This window comes from Dothidotthia symphoricarpi (genome assembly GCF_010015815.1).
Source record: "Dothidotthia symphoricarpi CBS 119687 unplaced genomic scaffold P153scaffold_6, whole genome shotgun sequence".
NCBI lineage: Eukaryota > Fungi > Ascomycota > Dothideomycetes > Pleosporales > Dothidotthiaceae > Dothidotthia > Dothidotthia symphoricarpi.
The window spans coordinates 33,659-53,125 of NW_022985013.1; the positions used below are offsets into that span (position 1 = coordinate 33,659).

The window sequence follows — 19,467 nt, forward strand, 5'->3', positions numbered from 1 at the left end:
TATAGGTAGTTTTTGCGTCTAGATATTACGTTTACCTAATTTTTAGGTTTAGATTTTAGGTACTAGCTTAGCGTATATATACCTATTTTTACGTACTTTTAGGTTAATAATTAACAACCTAATATTTCTAGGGTATACCTATAGTAAAGGTAATATATAGTAAAGTAGCGTAGTAAATATAAAAAAAGAAAGTAGGTATAAGAAGCTTAGTAAATTATAGTACTTTAGATAATTTTTAATTTTTAATCTATATTTCTAACTACTATAAGGCTGTAGATACCTATATTATTTCTAATAAATTAACTCTTTCTAATACTGTGCCTATTCTATTACTAAACCTATTCTTACTTAATAGTACTTAGTTTCTTATCTCTTACCTACTAAACCTACCTATTTTATATATTCTATAAAATAGAGTAGTCTATATAGACCTTAACCTTTTAATATATACTACTATAGATATAGCTAAAAAGAGTAGAAGAGAAAGCTAGGTTATAGCTATATATATATATTAATAAAAAGGTATATATATTTTAATCTAAGATCTTAATACTGCTATACTATATATTATCCTTAAAATAGGCTATTAGGTTAAAGGTAAGGCTACCTATATCTACTACTAGTATAAAGAGTATAATAAGTAGATTATTATTATAGTTTAAGGTAACTATATTATTATCTTTTTTAGTAGTCTTCTATTACTAATAGAAGCTAGTATAGAGATAATAAAAGACCTTAACTAGCTATTTATACTTATAAGCTATAATAATTAGTATATTAGAATTCTACTTAATAAAGTCCTTTAATAGGCTAGCTTTAGGTTACTACTTATTCTATAATACTAGGTAGAAGTAGACTAGGCTAACTAATATACCTTAGTTAGGAAGGTCTTTCTTACTAACTATATTACCTAGGCTGTATAAAGAATACTTACTAGTAGGATAGAGCTTATATAGTTATATATACTAGTTATAGAGTAAGCTATTATACAGAATAGGTAGCTTAAACTAGAAACTTATTAGTAACCTAGCTCTATATATACTATTAGCTATAGGTACTATACTAATAGTAGTATATACTAGTACTTTATCTAGCCTAAGATAGAGACCTTAGTTATAAATAGATTAGTATAGGCTATAGAGGAGTTATCTTATACTATTTATAAGAATATATAAGTTTACTATACTATATTTAACTAATAGAGCTTCTGCTGCAGGTAAGGTTATATAGGCCTTAGGTATATATATTATTTATCTATAGAAGTAATAGCGTGTTACGTTAATATCTAATTAATAATATTAACCTATAGACTATATACCTAATAAGGTAAAGAGCTATATCTTATAATATTTAGTATATATTAACGCTGTATACCTACCTACTAATATTATCTATATTATAATAGGTAGAGATATACTATACTATAGAGAGTCTATTAGAAGCTAGGCTAGTCCTTATAATAAAATAGTTATATATAGGCTATAGGTTTAGTAACGTAATAAATATTCTATTTATATTAAGTAGTAGTTAGGTAGTATAGTTAATATAACTTTATTTAATTAGCTTACTATAGGTATGTAATAGGTTATATAGTTACTAAGCTAGGTATCCTTTAATATATTAAGTTTAATTAGAATCTACTTCTATATTTACCTATTATATATTACTTACTACGTATAGAAGGTTAAAGGTTAAGAATTCTGCGTTCTTACCTATTTATAGATATATACTCTACCTAACTTCTAGCCTACTCTATCTCTACTCTATTTTTACCTTATAATAATAACTTTAATTAGAATAATATATTAACTCTATTTTATACTCTATTAATAACCTTAGTTAAATACTATATATTATAAGGCTATATTACTTATTATAGATACTGTAATATATATTACTAAGGCTACTACTATAGTAATAGATATTAAACCTATATATACTTTAGTCTAAGATCTTAACGCTTTTATTCTATTAACTAAGCTTAAAGTAAGTATATAGTTTAAAGGCTTTACTAAACTAATCTACTACTATAGTAAAGAATATAATAAGTAGTACTCTTTTCTAACTAATTATAAACTTACTTTTATTATTAACTTAAAGATAGGTAAATATAGTGTATAGTATCTTACACAGCTATTTATCTAGGTTATATAGAATAATAAGTATATTAAGGTTAAGTTCTTTTAATATAGGCTACCTCTATAGTATAAAGAAGATAATACCTATATATTAATAGTATTTAAGGAACTTATACTTAAGGTATAGAGTATTATACCTATAAAAAGAGGCTTTACTAGAATAAAGTATAAAGGCGTTACTATAAGAGTTTATAGACTTAGGTAGTTAGATATTAGCCTAAGAAGAAAGAGAGTTATTAGTATCTTTTTTACTACTACTAGTCTCTACTTATTACTATATATATACTAAAAGCTGTAGTTCTTTTATATCTATCTATCTTATAATAGGGCTTATAGTATTACTTATTACTGTAGTATTATATAGACTTAGATATATTACTACTATAAGCCTCTACTAAGAGGTAGCGTCTTATTAAGTTAAGAGTAGGAGAGACCTTTTAGTAATTTATATACTAAGACTATTTATTTCTATTAATAATCTAAGTAATAATAGTAGAGAGAAAAGTAATATACTTACTACTTAAAGGTTATCTTTACTTATATATTAGCCTAAGCCTTACTATAGTAAATAGTAATAGATATTATATATATTAAGAGGCTATAAGTAGTATATAAGTAAGATATTAGAGTAATTAATTAATATAGTCTTCTTTCTAACTATACCTATTATTACTTCTCTTTTATTACCTAGCTTTACTACTTACTCTACTCTTTAGCTACTTAACTTTATACTCTCTAAGTAATTTACCTCTTTTAATATAGTTCTACTTTTACTATAGCTTCTACTCTATTACTCTATCTTACTTACCTTTACTCTACTATATAGTATTTCTTTACTCTAGATAGGTACCTCTATAGTAGTATTTATTTACTAGATAAGGCTTATATAGATAACCTACTAAGTATCTTAAAGCTAGATATTAGTTAGGTTTAATATAGTATAGGTTTTTCCTTCTTACTCTTATACGTAATAGTGTTATAGCTAATATTTTCTACAGCACTAGCTTAAGTTATTTAGTATAATAACTACTAACCTCTACTTACTACTATTCCTTAGTAGCTTTAAGATAGCCTATAGTACCTAGGCTAGCTTACTCTATTACCTATATACTACTTTTAAAGATAAAATCTATTTATTACTTATAGTTTATAAGTTACTAGCTACTTCTAAGACTAGTACTCTATATACGTGCTCTAGAGTTAATAGTATAGTTATTTCTTTTAAAGTAAAAAGCCTTTTAACTACGTTTTTAAATAACCTATTTTCTTTTTTTTAACCTATTAACTAAGCTACTGCGTTTAGTATACGTAATACTTCTATTATATAAGACGTTTATAGTATAATTCTTATTAGATTTAATAAAGATAACTATACTATCTAGATAGCACTATACTCTATTAAAGGAAAATAACCTATAGTTATAACTAATACACTATACTATACTCTAGTCTATCTATTTTATATTTATATAGATATATTTAACGTTTAATAGGCTGCTAGTATTACTACTATTAATAAGATTATTTAGTAGAATAATATATTTATAGGCAAAGGTAGCGTAAAGGTAATATTAAAAAAGGCCTATAATATAGTTATTATTAACTATATTAATTATCTATAGGCCTAGAGGTAGGATATCTTTTCTATATATACTTAGAAGCTAATTAAAGATAATTTAGTTAATAATTTTTTAAATCTAGGTTAGCATTAGGCTAAGAAGGTTTAAGAGGTTAAGAAGTATATAAATAGTAAGAATAATAGAAAAAGTAAGGAGTATAATAGGTATAATAAGAATAAGTATAATAAGAATAATAAGTATAATAAGTATAAAATAGAAGAAGAGTAAAAGTAGTATAAGAGAAATAATAGATAATATAGGTAAGAATTATAATATAGAATTTTATAATCTACTTTATTAGAGATATAGTAGCTATTAATTTTACTATAGCCTACTTATAGATTATTCTAATACGCGTTCTACTTGCGCTTAGGCTTACTATTATTCTTATATTTAGTACTACTTTCTTCTTTACTATTCTTATTATACCTATATACCTTCTCTTTATACTTTATATACTTAATATCTATAGGTACTAATAGTTTAGGTGTTACCTAGAGATACTACTACCTATTAGTAAAGTAGTTAATATACTCTAATAGTCTAAATACCTAGTATTCTAGGTTAAACTTAAGCTAGAATATATAATAGTAATATTAAAAAAAACTATATTAATATTAGTATAGCTTATATTAGTAGGACTTAGTAAGTACAAAAAGAATTTCTTTTATATACTAAAATACTACTATAAAGAAATAATAATAATTAAGAATAAATAGCTTATTAATAATATCTTTAGAATTAATTATTAAAGAGGTAGATATAAGCTCCTATACTATGTATACGTTATTACTACACTAGATAGGGTCTAAGATAATAGAGGCTAGTTTATTATATATAGTATAGCTAATTATATATAGCACTTTAGAAATAAAGTAGGTAATCTTAAGAAATATAAAATTATTACTCTAGTTTATAGTAATAGAGAGATTTTAAATTAACTTAGGTATTATAAAGTTCTAGATTATAGTTACATAGTATATTTTTATAATTTAGGTATTTTATATTTAGACGTCTGTAGAAAGTTTAGCTTTAGAGTAATTTTATATTATAGTAAAGTTAGAATATAGCTAGTATTAGTAAAAGCTACTTATAATTCTGCTAAAATATTATAAGCTTTTACTTATAGCTACTATTACTATCTACTTTATATTTAGAGTCTAGGCTAATACTATAGTCTTCTAGCTTAATATCTTTAAACTTTTCTTTATCTTCTAGTAAAAAAGCTTAATTTTTATAGCTAGATTTATTATCTAATCTAGTTAGATTAATTACCTCTATAGGTATATAGTAGTAGTTAAAATAGGCTAATAGAGAAGGTAGGTTAGAAACAGGTATAAGGTATAAAAAAGAAAGAAAAGAATTATATAGTAAAGTAAAATAAAAAAGGTACTTAATATAGGTATAGTTTTATTAGCTAATACTTTTACCTTAGAGTTTAATAAGTTAAGACTAGGTTAGTAAAGTAAAGTTATATTAAATTATTACTCTACCTTTATTATTATTATTATATTTAAACTTGCGTTTTAAATGTTCTAGTATAGGAAAAGGTATTTCTAGTATTATTATAGGTTAAAATTATTTTACTTTCTTTAGTTTACTTTTATATCTTAACTCTTAAATCTTACTAGGTTAAAAGTAAACTATTATATTCTAACTTTTACCTTTTAACTTATGTATTTTGCTAGGCTAAGAGTATACTTTTATATCTTAACTTTTAAACTTTACTAGGTTAAAGGTAGACTTTTATATCTTAACTTTTAAATTTTACTATATTAAAGGTACACTTTTATATCTTAACTTCTGCCTTTTAACTTATATATTTTACTATATTAGAAGTAAACTTTTATATCTTAACTTTTAACTTTTACTAGGTTAGGAGAAGACTTTTATATCTTAGCTTTTGAATTTTACCTAGTTAGAAGTAGACTTTAGTATATTACCTTTAAAATTTTACTAGGTTAGAGGTAGACTTTTATATCTTAACTTTTAAATTTTACTAGGTTAGAAGTAGACTTTTATATCTTAACTTTTAAATTTTACCTAGTTAAAAGTAAACTTTTATATCTTAACTTTTAAATTTTACACTAGTAATATATATTGTGTATATACCTATTCTATAAGAATTTTAAATTAAAATCTCTAATTCTAATATATATAGACTTAGTTCTCTACTACTATTAATATAATATATATAGTATTAAGGTACTATAGAAGAAAGTTATAATTAAAGAGATTAAAGAATAAATACGTAAACTAAATACTATTAATATAACTATAAAGTATAGAGACGTTTCTATAGAATAGAGTAAAATAATATACTACTATAAAAGTTTTTTATAGCGCTAATAAATAGACTATATTTACGTATAAGATAATTATAATAGAGAGATTAGCTAGAGATAATTTATTATAGATAAATAATAATTAATTATACCTCTAAATAGACTTAGACTAGCCTTTCTTATAGAATTTCTTATATACTTACTAGATAGAAGCTAGAAAGTAAATAGTAATTAAGTTAAGAAATAATATTACTAAAGAACTAGATAGGTATATAGTAAGAAACATAAGTCTTACCTATACTATTAAGAGTAATTATACTAATTTACTAAGCTTATAGATAATATTAATAAGATATATACCTATATTATATAAGTAGTTTAAATAATATTATAGCAGCCTATTTACTTATAAACCCTTAGTTATAAAGATAAACTCTAATAGAATTAATATTAGACTTTAGATTCTTATTTCCTAATCTAAGTATAGTATATACTATTATAGTATAGTAACTAAATATTACTAACTTTAATAGCCTAGATTAGGTTAATTTAAGAATATTAGGTTTATTATAATATTAGTAGCTATATTTTAGAAAGGTAAATTAAGATAGGTACTTACTAACTATAAAGTATTAAGCTTTTAGGTAAAAGATATCTTAGATCTAATAGTTATATAGGTAGAATACTATATATATTATACTATTAATAAATATAACCTAGATAAAAAACAGGTTACTATAGAAGGTATAAGTAACCTACTTAAAGGTATATTAAACTTTACTTTATAAGTTAAAGCTTATTATTTTAGGTCCTTATTACGCTATTAAATAAATATAGAAGGTATACCCTAAAGTATAGATTAGGCTCCTTAATTATTAAATTAAGAAGATTATAAAACTATATATTATATATTATTATAGAAATATTATAACTGTTACTATTAAAGTAAGTAAAGTTATTATAGTATTAATAACCTTCTTATAAATATTAAGAATAAAGAGAAGTAAAAGAGTCTTAAGTATAACTTACTTAAGAAGGGTAATATACTAAAACTAAAAAGAATAAAGTAGATATAAAAAGAAAAAGTATATATAGTACTTAAATAGATATAAAATATAAACTAATAATAATTTAGCTTATTATTTAACTCTACCTATTTAATAAATATCTTCTATAAGTTATAATATTTACTAATATAATATTTATATTATTAATAAGTTAGTATATAGTCTAGCTAAGTAAAGAAAAAGAAGTTTATTTTTATAAAGAAATAAACTATTAGGAGCTATTAATACTAGAGTAAATACTAGTATAATAGAAATATACTTAAGTATATACTAAGAAAGAGAAAGAGTATAAGCTAGTTACTTTAAAAAGAAGTAAATCTAACTTATATTCTCTAAGAGATAAACTATATATAGCTAAAGCTATAGAATAAGAGTTAGTAGAGGATAAAGAAAATAAAATAGAAACTATAAAACTAACTAATATAATATAATAAATAGAGTTATTTCTTATAATATCTTTTAAATATAATAAAATCTTACTTAATTATCTTAGCTATAAACTATATTTAGAGTAATAATACTATTACGTTTTATAAGAGTAGAAAGAGCCTTTAGATCTTTTAAGATACGTAATATACTTTAGGTTATATAGTAAGTTATAGTTAAGAACTCTAGTTAACTATATAGTATAGTTTAATTAGTAAAGCTATATAGTCTTAATAAATAAGATTAACTCTTATATAATAAAGTATTACCTAAATAGTTAAGTAAGTAAGAGGTTAAGAGTAAAGAAAATAAAATAGGCTTAATTATTAATATAATATTTCCTAAATTAGTTAAATTAAGTAGATAGCCTTAATAGTTAAAACTAATAGTACTTTAAGAAATATATAGGCTATTAAGACTTATAAGCTAGTAATAGCTATTATAATAGTACTAATAGTAGTAATAGTAAGTATAGTAGTAATAAAGAAGATAAAGAAGATAGAGAAGATAGTAATAATAAAAGTTATAAAAGAGATAAAGAAAATAGTAATAGCTAAAGTAATAGTTATAATAGTAGTAATAGTTATAATAGTTATAATAGTTATAATAGTTATAATAGAAATAATAAGAGTAATAGAAGTAGTAGTAGTAAAGTTTATACTAGAAGTACTAGAAGTAACTAGGCTAACTAGAAAGCTTAAGTTTATAAAGTACTTCTATAACCTAGGTAAATATTACTAAGCTAAATACCTATTAAGAATAAGCTAGTTATTATAACTATAAATACTATTATATACCTTAATATATACTAAAAAGACTTTAGTCTTATAAAGGAACTTAAATATAGAAAAATAGCTACCTAGCTAGACTACTAAAGAAAAGAATATTCTAGATATAGCCTATTAAAATTAACTTTTACTAATATATATTACGTCTAGGTAGTTTTTGCGTCTAGATATTATATCTACTTAATTTTTAGTTTTAGATTTTAGGTACTAGCTTAGTATGTACGTACCTATTTTTATATACTTTTAGGTTAATAATTAATAACCTAATATTTCTAGGTTAATTAGTAAACTTTACTATAATAATATTATAGTTTTGTTAAACTTTAGTTAAGCTATATAATAGTAGTAAAGTAAGTTAGTAGACTTTAGTTAAACTCTATAATATAAAAATAAATTAGTATAGAGTATAATTACTAGATATTAACCTAATATCTACTTACCTAATTTATATAGAAATTATAATACTTCTTTTATTACTAGATAAAATATTCTGTTTATCTAGTACTATACTTTAGTAAGTAACTTTTGTGTGTTTGCTATCTTAGCTATAAGTTTTCGCGATAGCGGGGTAAATCACGTAACGGCGGGGTCGCGACAATACATCTGGGGTTAATCTATTACAGTACCAGCCCAGAAATCTGTACCCTTGAGACAATGCCCTCTGTTGTTAAGTTATTGGTGGCAGTTTTCGCGGTTGGCTCTGTAACTGGGGAGGACTTCAACATCTTGCACCACCTTGGAGGCAACGGACAATGGTTTCCAGGTACGATCGCTATATATGTACTGCGTTATGTCACGATGTTGACGATTTCACACAGGTCCCGAGGTGACCGGCCTTTCGTCTGAAGTGCCTGCAGGTTGTCAGGTTGACATGGCCGCTTTCTTCTCGCGACATGGCAGCCGTTATCCAGACACTGGCGCATATAACGAATGGCTTGATCTGTACCAGAGGATACAAGCAGCTGGGACTTTCAATGTTACTGACAAGAATCTTGACTTTCTCAAGACGTGGAAACCTGTACTACTTCATCCAGAGCGGCAAATCGCTCATATTTCCCCAACTGGCTACAAGGAGCTCCATGACATGGGCTCCACATGGCGGCTCCGTTATCCAGACCTCTACGAGTACAACAGTCCCTTTACCATGTGGGCCAATTGGTACAAGTCGAGCCCGCGCGTACGCGACAGCGCACGACTGTACGCGCAAGGGTTCGTTGGCCCAAACGCCACTGATCTTACTACGATATATGCGCTCAACAGTAGCGATCCCACGTCATGGATGAACTCGCTTGCGACAAGCGATCTTTGCAAAGCCTACAACGACGAGGGAGGCAGCCCATACAAAGACCAGTGGGATGCGATCTATCTGCCTCCAATTCGCTCCAGGTTGAATGCGAAAATTCAGGGCTCATTCAACTTCACTCAATGGGAAGTTTCAATCATCCCCTATCTGTGTGGCTTCGAGACGCAAATCACTGGCCATCGAAGTCCGTTTTGCGAGCTTTTTACTGAGAAGGAGATCCTGCAGTATGAGTACGCTCAGGACCTGCGATATTGGTATGGCAACGGCCTCGGATCCGATATCGAGAGGTATCAAATGCTCCCGATAGTTGAGATGGTCGCGCAACGTTTCATTGACGGGCCTAACGCAACGTACAACACGGGTAACTCTAGCTTCGTTCCCCCAAAGATAATGGCAGCCTTCTCGAACGACGGGCAAATTAATCAAATTATCGCGGCTCTTGGTGTCTTTGATGACGAACCTCAACTTCCTGGGAACACTACAGTTCCGAATCGAAAATTTAGGGCGAGCCGCCTTGTTCCTATGCGAGGTACTGTTGCGTTCGAACGTTTGTTTTGCCCGGCCGGATCCTTGAACTCCACGGGAGGGTATACCAAGGACGCGCGACGACAGGCGTACATGCGCATTCGACTGAACGAAGTCGTGTATCCGGTCGTTGGATGCACAGATGGACCAGGCTTGTCGTGTCCACTGGAGAAGTATCAGAGCATCCTACAGGGCAAGCTGGAAGACGCAGGGAGCTTCACAAAACTCTGCAATGTGACGAATCCCGAATTTTCGAGTGCACCGAGTGCGACGTTCTTCATGGACAACACGTTGTCATACGCGACTGTTATCAAGCCGTAGGTGTCAACAACTGATTAGATTACCCGTTAGAAGCGTATAAAACGATGTTCGTTGGTACTTTACTGTTAACAGAGCCACCATTGACTCCATCGTGATTTCATCCGGCTCGGCCTTAACGAGCTATCTGTTCTCAGAAGACACTGCCGGGCTCGGACACGGACACCCACTTCAAATGTATCGATCCAAGAACTGTGAATGCCGGAGTCATCGTCTGACTCCATATCGACATGTGCAGGGCGCGACTATCGATCACCAATGTGTTGCGCTGAATAGAGTTCCCCACTCATCAATGGTTTGGGCGGGCTTTCGCCCGCAGGGCGCGAGGAGCAACTTGTAAAACTTCGGTTTACTCGCGCAATCTATGCGCCACGTTTCTTCAGTTGTCTGCAAGTTGACCGATAACGTTCTCTAGCTTGAGTTGGCTAACCAACAAATAGATACTGCTCATCGCATTTCAAGATCACGTTCTTGTCGACGCGCAGTATGACTGTGACTGCGTTTGTGGCTTTACTTCCCGGAAAATACACTGAGACAGCTCCCCGACGCTTCCGCAAACAGCCCAATGTGGCTTGCGCAACGCCTGCCATTGGTTGCACATGGCACAATGCTGGTCCAAACACGACGGGAGCTTTTGACATGAAAGGCGTGAGGGCTGGTTTCAAAGCTCACTTTTTCATCACAAGGCGTGCGTGACGAGGGAGTCAGGCGATGTCGGCGACGCTTGTGGTTATGGTATAAAGGATAGGGTCAGCTTTGCGAGGAAAGCCACAAACCTATTGCAGCTGCTAATGCAAGCTATCTCACCGCGTCCCAGATGGTGCGTTTACTCCGCCTCACCAAAGCCATTGCCTCGACCGCGTTCAGCATGACCATCTCAGCGCAATCCAGCACACAGTCTCACCAAGTCGCAAATCTCAGTAGAGGGCTAAGTGAAGTTACTTTTGGCATACCAACAAGGCTACATCGGCTGTGATCTCGAGCTCGACGGAACCATCCGTGACGTACTCCAACAATAGACATCGCGAGCATCTATTAGTGCTTCAAAGAGCATATAAGCTTTCAGCAAATATCACACAGCCGTCCTTATCAGCACAATAATACATCTCACTCAGCAGCCGCGCTCTTCATCACAACTGCAAAAATCACCGATCACTCCTATAAAACAAAATCGCTTCTCTTACCTACCTACCAAGTAGCCAATAACCACTATAATGTCTGTCTCTATATTAAACACCATGTGCACATCCATCGACCCTGCAAAGGACTCGCAGTCTATTATCAGAACCATCACCATCACGTCCACATCATCAAGCAAAGCCCGCAGCATCTGGGAGTCCATTGAGCGTCATGCCAAGTAGCACTATGAGAGTACGAATGCCGCATATGCGCTATACTATGGTCAGGGACAAATGAGGACGCGTGGCCAAGAGGTGTGGGAGTATCAAAGGTGTAACTACTGCGGGAGGAAGTGAACAACAGCGAGTGAGAGGGTATAGGAACGTGAGCTTCGGTTTTGAGTGAGAAACTTATATACTTCTGGGGTTGCGTGGAGTATTACGGAGTTGGTTCTACACATAAGGACGAGATATTGATTATTCGGGTTAGTGGAGTTCCACACACTGCAGCAAAGTCTTTAGTTTCTATGCGGCAGATAATAACATCATTTCATATTCATTTTCCACCTTGAAATACACGCGCCAGTTGTGTGCACATCTATATACTCGTTCCGTTGCATCTTTGTTTCCCTCCTCGCGTTACATACACCCCTTACCACGCTCAGTTGTCCCTACTACCCACCGCAACCTCTCTCACAAACTCCTCAACGCCGTTCCTCAGCCCTATTACCACCTTGCCCACAAGCTCCTCTTCTATACCCCCCTTAAACCAGCAAAAGTTCACTCTCGCACACCCATCTCCGCCCGTAACAACATTCACGCCAAACGGCCCACTAGTCCAGTTTGCACATTGACCAAACACCATCCTGCCAATGTCCCACTTTCCAATTTCGACTTCTTTCACATTCGACTTGTGCACGTCAATACTCGACAGTTCGGCGCTGATCGCGCGCGGCGATCCCAGCGTCGCTGTAAAAAAATTTGTGCATTTTGGAGACGTACTTCAGCAGCGCAATATTATTGTCTCTCGACCTTCTTTGGCGAGTTCAGTCTGGATGACGGATTTCACGGCGCGGGCCTGGGACCAGAAGAAGTATAAGAGTATGTTGCTGTCAGTGCTGCGCTTTCAGAATTTTGGGCGAGACGCTCGTGTACGTATTTGTAGGGCATAATGGCGTTGGTCATTTGGCCTTCTGGGAAGTCTTGAAGGAAGCGCCGCATGGACATTGGGCCGGTGATATTCACCTTGTCGTAATCGGTGGCGGGCAGGTTGTCGAAGAGGGAGGCGGCCAGGAGGCATTGGAGGGTCGATGTCACGCTGGCGCCGTTTTGTCGGCTGATGAGTACAAGCTGCTTGGTTGTGCTGGACGAAAGTACGAAGGTGTAGAACTTGAATTTCGGTGGGGAAGGTGTGGTCGCGGGAAGGTCATTGCCTGTCCGTATTTTTGCTGGGCGTGGGGCGAAGACCGATAGGAGAAGCGATATTTTCACTCCTTTGAGGAAGTAGGACCATGATACGAACATGAGATGTAGTGTTTCAAAAGGAGGCCGGAATAAAAGTAATGGTAATGTAACAAACGGGCTTATATTTAGATTCAGTCCAAGTGAATTTAAACCCGCAAGGAATGTACCGTGGACCAAAATGGCTGAAGCGCCGTCACCAAGTGCATGATAGAACATCTAGGCAGCAGTAAATGTCGCAGGATTGGATAGTGATAGTAGTACCGGAAGCCGCCAGAAAGGCCTCGTCCCAATATCGTCCTTGAAGCTGCGGTTATGTTGGTTCGTCAACAATGCATCTAACTCTTGGCCCGGCTCTCCATGTTGTGGGAAGGGTTTCTTGCGCCGCTGAAACTCAATGCAGGGTCGTAGGTCGATTGATGGAAGGCAAGCGAAGTACACATGCGGGTGTGACTTGTCCTCGTTCAACGGAATAGCGGGAAGGAAAGCGTGCTTTTCGATCACGATTGTTAGTGCGGCGTGAATCTGAGCCCCTAGAGAACCAAAGGATTAAGATTGTGTGGTGTATGTTGCTATTAGACCGACATTGTTGTAGTAGCTGTGGTGATGCTGTGCCGTGCTGAAAGTCTCTAGTCGACTACATAGTCCGAGCTTCTCTAGATCTTTGACATCTAACTTCATCCTTTGTGGTCTATCGCAACCTCGGAAGTCTAACTCTATAGCCGCTCTCTTGCAGGGGCAGGATCGCAGAGCTGCCAGAACAAGGTGAAGACAGGGTGTCGTATAAACCTGAGACATAGCATGGTGCCCGAGGACATTTTGCAATATAATTACTCGGTTGACAGCCATAGCGCCAAACCATATAATTCAGTAAGCCTCCTCGCGGGGTACTTGCCTGATTCCTGTCAGTCATTTCGGAAAGTAACTAGGTATTGAGTGGTTCCTGAATTCCGACGAGTTGGGCGGCTGTACCGCCATATCGGAGCTCGAGGCTTCCGGAATGAATTCGACATGCTACCAGGTCCTGAGCTAACTGAATGCGAATGTGCCCCTCGAGAAACGCCGAGATACATGGAACGGCGATATATGCGCACACGAAACCGAACGGCGTCTAATCACAGTACACATGTTTGTACATAAATCTGTACTAAAGCAGGTACACCTATAACCAAGGACGTCTAGTAGGCTAGGCCAGGGATATTTCGAATTTCAACAAAGGAGTTCGCAAGACGCACTCGAAAGAGTAGCGCTGATAGGTGGGTTGTCCAATTAGGGTAAAGCAGCGTGCCTTAGCAGCGCTACTTTTCTAGTGAAGCGAGATTAAGTACTCGAATCCTCTATTGTGTTCGAGATGTATCCTGAACTTTCTTACTCAACTTGCTTACGTGTCGCGCAGAAGGGGTTATGATCTGCCTTGTGTTCGTGTGTTGCAGCCAAGTCTTGACGACCGTTAGCTATTGTCCGACTCGCAGTGAGTTAGGGTAACCCTTTGAGACAAAAGCGGCAGGGCAATTGCAATTGCCAAGGTTGATACTAAAATACAAAATCTACCCCACCTTATGACAATACTGTTGTTTAGTCTTAAGTTGAAGAGGTCTTATCTGAAAGATGTCTAGTTTCTGTGTAGCTGGGATTCTTATTTGCCGTGTAATGCGTTTAATACTGCGGCTATCGCGCGAGAAGTGTTTAACGTGCGTTCGAATATGTAAAACAAGAGCGATTTACTAATTAGAGCGACTCAAGATTGAGATGCTATGGACTATATTGACTTAATTGGTGCAGGTCCTGGCGTCTTCTAGGTTAGTATCTACTGTGCAGCTCGTGCTCTGATGCCCGCGATTGCTTATTTATGGACTGTGCTGTTGTATAATAGTCCTGCGAACTTTGAGCAGAGTATAATGTCGTTAATCATGGAAACTAATCAGAATGCAATTCAAATGCTCCTGAAGGAATGGGTAAGGCTCCAGTCGCAGTGCAAGAGTGCGGGATGCAGACGCGGCAGCACTTCAGATATTATTGATAGCCTGGCGCCCATATTGCACGTCGCTTGTCGGAGGAGTTATGATATCTACTACCTCGCATGGCGTACAGAACCTGCCACATTATGCTTAGTTCGAATCTTCCACGTAGCTTTTGTAGGGCCGTTCATAATACTCATGCCAAGCGAATATAGAAATCAAACGATCGTACACCGCGACATAATCTGTCATGTCCATGTACATCCACCCAACCTCTTCGGCGCCATTATCAGTCTCGCCGCCATCCCAGTCCCTAGTGAATTCCTCCGTGGGCACCTCTACTTCTTCTAGCTCCCAGTCCGTAGTTAGAATCTTCAATGCTGGGTCTTTCAAGTCCGGATCCTCAGGCCCTTTCTCCACCGAGCGCAAGCAATCTTGGTCCACGAATAAGCAGTACTCCCATCGAGGAGGCACAATACTCGCAGGATGGGTCGTGTTGCGCGCACTATGTGCGTCATTGCTGAGTAATTTGTCACGAACCCGCGTAAGTCCGCCCAACTCTTCCAGGCAGTCGTCGCGGAGCCGTTGGGGCAGATCAGCGGCTACCCAAGCGCGAAATGCGCGGCGTGCGGCGTACGAATCCGCGCCAGCAAGTGTTGCTTCGTCCTCGATAATCGTTATCTCGTGACGGGGAAGCAGCTCCAGATGATGTTCCAGCCTTAAGGTCTCCGAGACATTCGCGCGAAAAAGTTCGAGCAACTGGGCCCACGGCGCATCGCTGGAAGGACCATAGACTGCGCGGACGATTACGAAACCCCATTGGGTGTTTGGTCGTAAGTCAGAGTGTGCAAGACTGTCTTCGGTGCAATGGTATTGCTTCGGAGACCTCGGCCTTCGGAGTGCCATGTCCTCTTGCAATCGCCTCAGGACTTCAGCAGTCTCGAGGGAGTCGGCTGACGACATGGTGCGCTGGTACCCCACAGGAGGTGTGTAAGGCCGGGCCTTAAAATCGAGAAAAACTGGAGTTTGATGTTGAATGCACGAGAGCGTGAAAAGGCTCGAGTGGTTAATACGCAGGAAATGTTGCGTACGTTGCTGGAGAGACAAACACTGTACCAGCAGTCGCACAATAAACAGCGATGTGGCATGTGCAGGGACAACTGACAACTTTTGTAAGCGGGTTTTCTGCAATGCGCAAAAGTAGATCACGCTTAACCACATTCGACAAGGCTTAGGCAAACAAGGGTCCCTAGTTGTGCACATGCCTTCAACGTTTGTTGCTCGCGATGACTATTACTTCCAAGGCGTGCAAGGTTCGTAGACCCGCACTTGCATTTCAAGACTGTGGAAGTTGATAGTGCGAGCAATTTGTGCTTATGAGCTAATTGATGGAGGTATAGACGAGATCAGTGGCAAACCTGGTCTGATCGAACCCCTATGCAGACAGCATAATCTGGTCTCAAGTAGGCACATCCTCTGACGCCCGGAATCTATTTATAGAAGTCTTCAAGCGCGATTCCTGCTGTATTCGCGATTGCCTAACGGCCGTCACCTGCGACAACAACGTATCATTCCTTGAACGATGGATTTGCACTGTCTGGGGCTTGAGTTAGTGGAGGCACGCCTCCGCCTGTGCTTGTAGGCGAGTCTGAAGTCGTGATCGTTGAGGCGGTAGACGCAGGGATCGAATTGCTTGATGGAGTAGCCGAACTTGCCAAATGTTGCGCAAAAAGAGTTAGCAAAGTGAACATGCAGAGACATTCCATTGGTATTAGGAGACTATTGTTCGCGACTTACATCTCAGGATGCAGTAGCTCTTACCCTCCTGAGACACGCAATTATCTGCCGAAAAGCTTGGGTTCCATGCTATTAATGTGATACCAGCCTGTGCAGCCTATATATTACACAAGTTGATCTCATCAACACCTATTGCACTTGAAAGCGATTTGAAGAATGCACCAAGGTAGATCTCACAGTCGTTCAGCGTGCCTGCTGCGGTCGACCATAGATGGTCTGTCACAATTAGTGGAGGCGCAGATGTCGGCGTTGGCGATGGCTGAGGGTAGACAGTGCCTGGCGTTGGCGTTGGAAAGCCAGAGTACGTGGCCACGTTGCCGATAAGTCGGACGCAACAGGACGTCTCCAGCCACAAGTTAGAGCACTTGTCATCGACTTGAGGGTGGAGGAAATAGAAGTCATCCAAGGAGATGTCGAAGGCCAGCGAGATACTGCCGTATAGGTCATGTCACGCGGCGTTTGGTTGTTAATCGCATGGGCAGACTTCTGCACGAAGAATTGTCAGTTCTATTGCATGGAACATCCAAAACTTTTCGGTGGGGGAGGCAAGGTTGACGATTGCGGTAAGGACACAGACTGACCTGACTGTATATGCCCTTGCAAACCTACTTCTCTAGTGATTGGGTACTGGGAAGTCTGGAATGCCTGATCAGATTGTCACAACCCTCCGGCGTCGGATCTTCCTTGTGAATCTCACCCGAGCGATTCTTCATGTTCCGTACTTACACTAGTCACATAGTCGACTCTCTCACACACGTCGACCATGCCATCGCCTACATCGATCCAAACAGCTTTGAGATTACGACCATTGGATGCCCAGACGCCAGTGAGCATGTTTCAAGACGTAATGTCACTAAAGGACCTGAAGCCAGACCTCGAAATCTTCGTCAACATCGGCGGGTGGACCTTTTCAGACAATGACTAGTGTGTGGACTTGACCGTAGTAGTTGTGGTGTTAAGCTCACGAATCTGTGCGCACTCCCTGTAGAACTGGGCTTCGCCTATAAAACCGTTAGCAATGAATTTGGTACCAACCGCCCAATCGCATACCTTGCTTCGAAGCACTGTGCAACGCAAGGAGCTCGACGCGCATGAGGTAGTCGCCAGGCGCAATGCAAGTCGGCATGGTGAAGTAGTGCTAGCCGCCATCCTGTATTATGGTGTCCACTGCCCATTTGCCATTGGCAAGACCATCATGAGCAACCTTGGACCACTGGAGGCCAGTAGTGCCGGTTGTTGCGGCGTTGTTGACCTTTGCCAGGTAGTGTTGGATCGGCCCTTGGAATTGTCAGCAACCTTGTCATTGAGTCTGGTCACATCTGCTCACCCTTGTGGCTTTTCGCGATCGGATTATCGGGGTCGTTCGCGCTCTGAGGTCTACCGATAACAAGGCCCCTCCAGGTTTCGACCTTAGCACCTGCAGGGACTGTGATAACAGTGCTCTAGGTATGAGTGATGCCTTTATTGCAAGTAAAAGCTTCATCATTCACATTTTGAATGGGATAGTCGGAGTCTGGAGCTCGTACAGCCTTGAGCTGGCCCTGATCCACGCCATTGACGGTGACCTTCTAAAAGATGGTGTGCGCAGATACTGCGCTTGTCAGAGGAGCAGCAGAGCTTCATAACGGCGATTCTCGACTTGAGGGCATTGAAGGCGGACTGTCCGTATGTTGTCGCGAGATCTGATGGCTATATAGCTCGACATCTTCGCTGGGCGTGACGGGATCTGCTTCGCTTGTATCATTATCGCCACAGCCCAAATGATCAGCCGCCTCGTTTGGCAGTACAATACTGAAATGAGAGTGATATGAGACGAGTATTGAATCCTGGTAGACCACGAGAACCGTCTATGGTGGAAGGCGCACTGCGCCAACGCAGCCACCACGTTCCGCGAACCATGCCTGCGTTTCTCCACAATCGCGCATGGCTTCCCCAGCGTTCGAACCGTGTGATAGATTGTACAGCTGCAGTGTCTTCTTCGGGTCGTGTAGTCCGCGTCAAAAGGGACGAGGGCGAACTAAATGGGACGCTATATAGTGGGTCAAGACCAACTCGTATACTGGACGTTGCAGAACATACTGTGAGGGCAAGAAAGCATTGAGCAGCTGATGAGTCCAAGTAAGTAAGCAAAAACGTAGAGCTTGGGCTAGACTTCCTTTTGGCGTCACAAAGAATGTTGTTTTGATAGCAAGGGAAATGAGGACAATGCTAATTGGCTGATCGAGGTCTGCTGAGTTTTCTTGAAACGCATACATTTCAAGCCCTCAGACTACCACGGCGGACAGGCCCCATCAGTCCAAAAGTTTGATGCTGTCCTATTTTTGGCTTGGGATGTGGTAACTGGCAAGGAAATTGGTAATCGAAACTAGTACATCGCTCGTACACTGGGAGGTTGCAGTAACATTGTAAGACAAGTCGTCCATGTCCCAGCAACGTGTTGGCTGTCGAGGTTGTGTTCTCATGCGTTCAACATATATCAAGTTTTACTTGACGTTGCTTACTGAGGCATTCAAATTTGCGATATGTCGAACCGTCGAAGGCCTGCTGAGGCTTTCATGTAGCTACTTTCGATCTCTTGGGCACCTCCAGGACGTTTCAGATAACTCGAGCTTCGGTTGCTCCAACGTGCGGAACGTTGCCTTTGAAGATCCTCGACCCTACTGC

The 19,467-nt window shown here is 37.2% G+C and overlaps 4 protein-coding genes across 4 annotated transcripts; 1 reads left to right on the plus strand and 3 right to left on the minus strand.

The window, feature by feature from the left end:
- The first annotated feature begins 8,915 nt into the window (after positions 1 to 8,915).
- On the plus strand, positions 8,916 to 10,584 carry P153DRAFT_311499 (phosphoglycerate mutase-like protein). The gene is made up of 2 exons (XM_033664804.1): positions 8,916 to 9,086; positions 9,142 to 10,584. The coding sequence occupies exons 1-2, from the start codon at positions 8,978 to 8,980 to the stop codon at positions 10,470 to 10,472; spliced, it is 1,440 nt and encodes a 479-aa protein (XP_033525626.1). The 5' UTR covers positions 8,916 to 8,977; the 3' UTR covers positions 10,473 to 10,584.
- Positions 10,585 to 12,248: 1,664 nt separating this feature from the next.
- P153DRAFT_374186 (uncharacterized protein) lies at positions 12,249 to 13,729 on the minus strand (the record flags this gene model as incomplete). Its single annotated transcript, XM_033669503.1, has 4 exons — positions 12,249 to 12,556; positions 12,673 to 13,267; positions 13,313 to 13,581; positions 13,630 to 13,729. 4 exons carry the CDS (start codon positions 13,727 to 13,729, stop codon positions 12,249 to 12,251), a joined length of 1,272 nt encoding a protein of 423 aa, XP_033525627.1.
- Positions 13,730 to 14,985: 1,256 nt separating this feature from the next.
- On the minus strand, positions 14,986 to 16,134 carry P153DRAFT_394602 (uncharacterized protein). The gene has a single exon (XM_033671322.1). It carries the CDS (start codon positions 15,967 to 15,969, stop codon positions 15,157 to 15,159), a length of 813 nt encoding a protein of 270 aa, XP_033525628.1. The 5' UTR covers positions 15,970 to 16,134; the 3' UTR covers positions 14,986 to 15,156.
- A 410-nt stretch (positions 16,135 to 16,544) lies between these two features.
- Positions 16,545 to 17,929, minus strand: P153DRAFT_355074 (lytic polysaccharide monooxygenase; the record flags this gene model as incomplete). The annotated part of the gene is made up of 6 exons (XM_033666548.1): positions 16,545 to 16,558; positions 16,804 to 16,872; positions 16,981 to 17,234; positions 17,413 to 17,524; positions 17,769 to 17,804; positions 17,854 to 17,929. 6 exons carry the CDS (start codon positions 17,927 to 17,929, stop codon positions 16,545 to 16,547), a joined length of 561 nt encoding a protein of 186 aa, XP_033525629.1.
- Between the last annotated feature and the right edge of the window lie 1,538 nt (positions 17,930 to 19,467).